Source organism: Arachis ipaensis, chromosome B7 (assembly GCF_059453495.1).
Source record: "Arachis ipaensis isolate K30076 ecotype BB chromosome B7, ASM5945349v1, whole genome shotgun sequence".
Classification (NCBI taxonomy): Eukaryota; Viridiplantae; Streptophyta; class Magnoliopsida; order Fabales; family Fabaceae; genus Arachis; species Arachis ipaensis.
Window position 1 is genome coordinate 141,809,654 of NC_142442.1, and position 7,439 is coordinate 141,817,092.

Consider the following 7,439-nt stretch of genomic DNA (forward strand, 5'->3'; position numbering starts at 1 on the left):
AAGATAACTTGAATTGAATCGGATCTAAAACGAAATTGTAAATGGACTTGAAAAGCATTAAACAGAGAATCGAAAATGAGAAATCCAGATCTCAGGACTCAAGAGACTAGATAACCAAGTCTAGATCTCAATGCCTTCCTAGATCCCACAAGAGCAATTGCAAAGGAAATGTAAATTGCAGAGAAAGTAGAAGAAGAAGCAATTAACAGAAACTGAAATTCAATTGTGCAGTAAGTAAATAGAGAGATCTCAGGATGAGATTGAAACAGAATTCCTTCAATTCTCCAACCCAAGATCCAAGCAAGAAAAGTAAAGAGTATTCAAGCAAGAACAAGGAAGAAGAGAGATTAATTCTCCTCCCCAAATTCTCTTGAATTAAAACAACAATGCCAAAATGTAAAAGTGAGCTCTCTACAAACTACCAAATCCAAACCGAAAAGAAAAGCTCCCTTAGAAACTTAAATCCTAATCTATTTATACACTTTCTTCAAATGGTCTTCAAGCTTTGAATTAGGCCTTTGCTCTTGATGGAATTGGGTTGATAGAGGCCTTGGTTGATTGCTCTTGGAGTTGGAAAGAGAACCGAAGTGAACCGGGTTGGGAATTATGAAAGCTTGAGTAAAAGTTTGAGTAAAAGTTTGAGGCAAACTTTTACTCAAACTTTTTACATCAGCAACCCCATTCTTGCTGCTACCAACGTTTGAGCTAAAGTTTGGGGTCAAACTTTTGCTCAAACGTTGGCCCCCTTATGCACACTCATGGCGCCAACGTTTGCCAAAAAGTTTGAGGCAAACGTTGGCGCAAACTTTTTGTCTCCAGGGTGTGTTGTTGATGGCGCCAACGTTTGCCAAAAAGTTTGAGGCAAACGTTGGCGCAAAATTTTTCTCTCCAGGGTGTTGATTTGTGATGCCAACGTTTGCCAAAAAGTTTGAGGCAAACGTTGGCTCAAGCTTTTTGTTCCCTGGTGTGTTTTCACTTATCCGAAAGTTTGAGCTAAAGTTTGAGGCAAACTTTTACTCAAACTTTTTGTTTTCTTTTGCTCCTAGCCATTCCTTCTTGCTTCAACCTTTCTCCAAACTTTCTTCACCTATCATTAATCAACCAAACACATCAAAGCTATGCTCAAAATCATGAGTTTGTCATTCTTTCATAATATGTGGCAATTATAGCATAAATCCTCATGAAATTGCATTAATTCATCTATGGTTGATTGAATCAAAGGAAACATGGAAATCTACCCAATTGGCTTGCTTATGTCTCAAGAAAGTGCATAAATCAATTGAAAACAAAAGAAAAAGGCTAGTGAAACTAGGCTAAGATGACTTGTCATCACTAACACATATCTATAGGTGAAAGAAATTCTTTCTACACCATAGAACTCACCATAATCAATAGTAGAAGATAACTTAATTCTTTTGTTCTGTTATGATCGAATAATAGAATGTCTACTTGTACATGGTTATAGCAAGGAAGAAAAAATATCACACTACGTTACAACATATTCTTTGGGGAGAACAAATATCACACTATGTTACAACATTTGTTTGTGTAGATTTAAGAATTAAAGAGAATTAAATTTATCTTTACTTTTACCAAATTAAATATTGTATTCATTTTTGGCATATAATTTATTCTTTAAATTTAAATCTAATCATTTTTCTGAATTTATAAATATTGTTTGACAATTTTTATAAATAAAATCTTTTTTCTTTTGTTTAGAAGAAAACAAAAAAACTAAGTCTAACAATACCAATCATATCTGCAGATATCTAAATCTTTTAAATAGAGTTGATAACACGACTTGCTGCAAAATAGAAAGTAGAATAGGTTGAGTTGCGAATATAATAAAATTTTGGTTTATGACCAATTCTTTCTCATCTATTTGCACCCTTGATTTATTAGTGTATCTTGTTAAAAAATTATTATACATTTATTGACGGTAAAGGAGATGGAACACACATTCTCTCTTTGTCTCAACTCTTCAAGCTAATGAGAGAACCACTTTAATTCGTATTATATTATTATAACACTCTCTTATTGTTTTTAAATGCTACTTGATATAAACTAATATATAACAAATTACACTTTGACAAATTGATAATTATGTTTGTAATTTTAATATGGACTAGATTATGATTTTATTATTTTTAATTTTAATATAAAATTAATTTTTTTTATATTACTAATATATATATATATATATATATATATATATATATATATATATATATATATTACCCAATCATTTTGGTAATCATATTCAACTAAATCAATAATAGTTTAAAAATTAAAAATTTAAATTTTAGTTAAAAAATAAAAATAAAATAATTTAATTATAAAATAACTTATTTGGAGGTTTGAAACTCTAAATCATAATGGATTAAATTTTAAGGAGATCTTAAATTTGTATATAGTATTAAAATAATATCTAAAGTCTATCGTACTCATTATTAATTGAATAATATTACACATCCAAATCTTTTTATGATTAAAATTTAACCAAATTAAATAATAAGACTTAAAATAATACTAAATATAACTAATTTTTGTTATGTTAGACCAACTTAGTTAGACTTAACTACAAAAAAATACTTCAATATGTAGCGTCATTCTTATCAATTATTCAATCCTAAGGGAAACTACTCTTTATTTATTTATTTTATTTTTTGTTTGACTTTTTTATTTTTTTTATATCAACAAGGGAAATGAACTCTTGTTTTCGGTCAAGGGAAAGGAACTTGCATCAGCTTAAGCGACAAAAGCCAATGGGCTATGGTTTAACAAATTTTTGTTTTTTTGGTCAGACAAACTTTTGGTCTTTGTTATGCTCAACCCGAAGCCAGAGTATATATCACCTGAAAGAATCATGGGCCTTCTTTTATTTTAGGGTCTCTAGGAAAACAGATGGAAGAAATGCTCAACGTAATAAATGGTCTAACCTCACTCTTACATACTGTTTCAAGCTCTATGTTGGGCCCCAATACAATAGAAAAAAAACACATCACAAACAAGATTGGATTTACAGGATTGAAATCGGTCGTCTAATGACTAATGGCTTATTTATTACAGGATTGGATTTACATTACACCATGTCATAGGCAAAGAAATGTTAACTAATGTTGAACTGTACAATAATCAAGAATAATTGAGGATAATAATCCAGCAGACTAAATATTACTTTTCATTTTCGTCTCCCAATCTCCATCACAATTCACTTGAAATTATCTTCTTCTCACGTCGCCTGCAAAAAGCACAATCTAGTTACAGTCTCAAACACGGAAATTGAAATTGAATTTAAGAACAATTAGCTAGATGAACGAAATATTTGAGATATTCACAGACACTTAGCAAGTTTGAATTAATAGAAGGATACAGAACAAAGAGCACAATATTATGTGTTGGCCTCTTTCAACAACTACCAAGCCTTCCCCTTGCTGCACACAAAAACGACATCATGCATCTCTTCATCAATCAATCAATTAATGAATGAAACCATTATCAATAACTATCTACAGAAAAATAATTGAAGGCATACCACCACCACCAACATGTTAATTTTGCAATGGGAAACTAGTTGCATGCAGAGGCCAATCTAGACAACAAATAATACCACTACAAATAATTCTACAACCACTTATTTTTATGGATTAGAGGCAAGAAAACCCATATGATCCACAAGTTTCTGCAAGTCTTCAGACCAATCACCAGTGTTTGTTGCAGCCAAATCTTCAAGATTTTGGTGCGGGTAATCACCAATCACAACTTCATCCTCCGGATTCCCACCAACTAAATCCTCACTAAGCAAATCTTCCCATATATTCTCACTGGTAGCAGCAGCAGCAGTAGTAGTAGTCTCCTTCATTTCACTGCTTGATTCATTATCGCAAGCACTTGACAAAAGTGTCTCCAATTCCTCTTGCTCTTCTCCAACAGCAACAGGATCCAATTGCAGATTCTCCACACTTGCGGTAGCAGTTATTCTCCTCTTCCTGCTCATCTCAAAACCCTGTAATTCTCTGTTCTGAAGAGAAAGGTTATGAATGAAAGATTGGTTGTGGAGTGCTTTGGCCAGGAAAGTCATCATCTGAGTTTGTTTCTTCTCTGTGACTTGCAACCTTGACTCCATTGAACAAATCCGCTCCCTCGAGTTGTGCTGTTGCTGCCTCAGCTTCACGATCTCCGCCATTAACACCGTCCTATCCCTTCTCAGCCTCTCTATTTCACCTTCCAAACCAAACTCACCTAACTCAACACAACTTCCTCCTCCTCCTCCTTCTCCGTGCTGGATCATGTTCGTTGACGACTGCGTCACATTCCTCCTCCTCTTTATCGTCCTCAACAAATGCTTCTGCCCTGCCAAGAAACCCTCGTTCGCAAATTCCCATCGATCAGGATCCACTTTCCTAAACCCCTGCATCCATTAGAGTCAGACACACAAAACAAAAGAAAGAATCAAAGAATCGCTGAATCGAAGAGAATAGAAATGGCGAAAGGGACTTACGTAAGTGTTGAGTTGGCGAACGAAGCTGGAGAAGTTGTTGTGCTTGAAGTAACGAGGCAAGATTGTGGTGGAGAATCTGTGCGAGTCCCACACAACGAAGCTGTTGCGAGCTCTGCTCCAAGAAACAATGGAGTCGGTGGAAGGATCCTCCACCACTTCGAAGGTCTTCGTCAGAAACGGTGGTGGTCCCACATCGTGCAACCCTTCCATGGGTTGCGGTGACACGCTTGATGAAGAAGATGAACCACCTGGTCCGCTCCCACACAAAACCACAGTCTCCTCTTCCTCCTTCACTCTCATTCTTCCCGCCATTTAATTTACCTGCTTCTGTAACCGTTTCTTGATTTATTTAAAGGTTGTTAGTGGGATTCAGTTCAGTTAGTGAATTCGTTGGGGTTTCTAGTTTGGCAAATAAGCTACTTAAGGCGGTGGAGGAGGTAGGAAGATTCTAGAAAGGAAAGGGAACTAGGGAAGTTGGTAGTAGTGTTTAGTTTCTTCGGAAGATTGTAAGAACTTTCTGCCAGGTGTCACTCTCCAGTGAGCAACAGATATTTAGCCAAAAGTTCTGGAAAGTTCTCAAGTAATTCGCACCACCTGACCACCATCTACTCCAAAATTAAGAGTGACGCGTGTAGGCGCTTTTTTTTATATGAAAGTAAAAGTGGTAATATATCTTAATATTGTAATTTTTGGTATTTTTTAATAGTGTGAAAGATACATAAATTGTTCGATTTTTATATTTTAAATTTTTTAATTTTTTTAATAGAAATTTTTCGGTCTGATTTTTGTTCTTTCACAAATTTCTCCGTCTGATTTTTGTACTTTTCACAAATTAAACGATCTGATTTTTATTTATCTAATTAAACGATTTCACAACTGAGAATAACACTCTGTCAAATACAAAATCTGGACGCGTGTGACCAAAAATGAATGTGGGTTACTTACGTGCTTTTGTGCTGATTTTGACTAGTTAGCGTTTTCGCTTTCTTGAATTTGGTTTTGGAATTTGTGACTTGTCAAGAATTTAGTCCACACAAGAAGAAAAATATCTTGGGATGGCTTTAAACCTTTTTCGAGGTTCATGTACGACTCAAATATTTTAAGATACAGCATATATACGACTTTAACAAATCTAATCCGCTTCACAACATTTGTCCTTATAAAAGTGGAACACACGTCTCGCATAATTTGGTGTTCAAAAAGGCAAAACACATGCCCATGTCTGTCTCAGATTGCTGAACACTAGATCAATAGGAATTTTATTTTGTGCAAGTAATTATATATAGGGAAGAAAATTCACTTGTGGCTTGTGAATGACTTGGTCCAACTTCCAACCGAGTGATAGGGTACGTAGCTAGACCAACCACTAATTTGAGAAGGGCTTACTTTGTAGTAAATACCCATTCTTTTTTTTTTTAAGAAATAAGATAAAAGAGTTGGATTTCATTACACAAAAGTCCAAGTACAAGAAGCTAATAACTTGGCAAGACAGCAGTGCGCAAGAATCCAACAAATTAAGGTGGATGTTGCTTGGGGCTCTGCCGAAAAAGATCCTCGTGATCCTGATATGCTGTCTCATTTTCAAAAAAAAAAAAAAAAAAACACGTGTACTGATGTAATGATGTTTGACTTGTTAAAGGGATGTTTGGTTTTATGAATAATGGTTTAGAGGGTTAATAGTTAAATTAGTCTCTTAGAAATGAAATATTTTTAAAATTTGTTTTTAAAATATTTTTTTTAATTAAATTGGTCTTTTAAAGATTATAAATTAATAATATTTATCTTTTCATAATTCTATTAACAATTTTTGTTAATAATTGATGTGGTAGAATATTAACTAATAACATACATAATATTTAATATGTCAAATTGAACGTTGGCCAAATATGCTTACAAAAATATATCAATTTAGTCATTAGGTTATTGTTGGTCGAATATTTTTTGGACCGACTAAATCGATTAAATGATTGAATCAAGGATAGGAGAATCGATGACAAGGGTTTTGATTCATTCGAAGTTGTCGAAGGATGAAGTCAACAGATTGAAAGATCGATATCGAGGGCAAACTATGTGAAAGTGGCAGTTACTTAGGTTTGCATTTGACGGGAACAATTACCTTGTGATTGTTTAGAAATGACATTTGGCAGCGTAGAAATGGTCAAACTAACCTATAAATAGACAAGACTTGGAAGGAATAAGGGTTGGAATTCTTCTTCAAAAAACACTCTTGCATTCTCATATCTCCAGCAATTTTCTGAGTTTGCTTAGAGCTTCATTTTCTTTAGGGTTCCTTCTATGTTTTTACATTTCTTTTACCTTTTTCCTGCAAATTTACTTTCATTTTGCAAAGTTTTCTTTCTTTTACTCTTTTAATGTTTCTGCATTGTATTTGAATTCAAATTCTTTTGATCATGTCGAAGGCGTTTTATTGCTTGTTTTAAATTTAAAGTCATTTACCTTGTTTTCTGTATTCTTTACATTCTAGAACCTTTTTAATTTTACTTTTCATTTTAAGTTCTTTCTTTCCTTGTTTGTCCAAAAACCGAAATCTTTGGTACACAATTGAAAACTAGTACTCATAAAGAGGAGTAGGTTTCGCTCCCAGATAGTAGATATCGAACCAACTACGATTTACTAAAAATTGGCATAACAAAATGCCACGCCCGATGGGACAGTTTTAAAAAAAATTGTGCCAAAAGATTTTTTTTGTTAATGATTTAGTTTATAAAACTTCGGAGTGGAAGGGTTATAAATATGGCCGATGAGATTTTGAATACTAATGTTGAGTCTTCTACAAATGATAACGTTCCTATAGTAGTTGCACAAACTTCTGCAGAATTGATGTCACATACAAAGGGTAATATTTAGAACTCAGGTAATGGGTTTGGGGATAATGCGACGGTTAATAATCCTCCCGTTGGGAATAATGGCCGTACCC

At 33.9% G+C, this 7,439-nt stretch overlaps 1 protein-coding gene across 2 annotated transcripts; it reads right to left on the reverse strand.

The window, feature by feature from the left end:
• Positions 1 to 2,907: 2,907 nt before the first annotated feature.
• Positions 2,908 to 5,083, reverse strand: LOC107606308 (heat stress transcription factor A-2). Of its 2 annotated transcripts, none has more exons than XR_001612644.3 (3): positions 4,502 to 5,083; positions 3,536 to 4,411; positions 2,908 to 3,434 (listed from the first exon to the last, which is right to left on the reverse strand). XR_001612644.3 is itself a non-coding variant. In XM_021106593.2 (3 exons), exons 1-3 carry the CDS (start codon positions 4,811 to 4,813, stop codon positions 3,222 to 3,224), a joined length of 1,038 nt encoding a protein of 345 aa, XP_020962252.1. In that variant the 5' UTR covers positions 4,814 to 4,986; the 3' UTR covers positions 3,019 to 3,221. The 2 variants fall into 2 exon arrangements, 1 of the variants encoding a protein (XP_020962252.1); XM_021106593.2 differs by having other exon boundaries at positions 3,019 to 3,241; positions 3,706 to 4,411; positions 4,502 to 4,986.
• Positions 5,084 to 7,439: the final 2,356 nt, after the last annotated feature.

Coding starts and splice junctions, on each gene's coding strand:
- LOC107606308 (XM_021106593.2), bottom strand. CDS start 4,813: ATGGCGGGAAGAATGAGAGTGAAGGAGGAAGAGGAGACTGTGGTTTTG. Junction 4,412..4,501: donor TTCGCCAACTCAACACTTAC/GTAAGTCCCTTT, acceptor TAATGGATGCAG/GGGTTTAGGAAAGTGGATCC. Junction 3,242..3,705: donor TTTGGCTGCAACAAACACTG/GTGATTGGTCTG, acceptor TGCTTTTTGCAG/GCGACGTGAGAAGAAGATAA.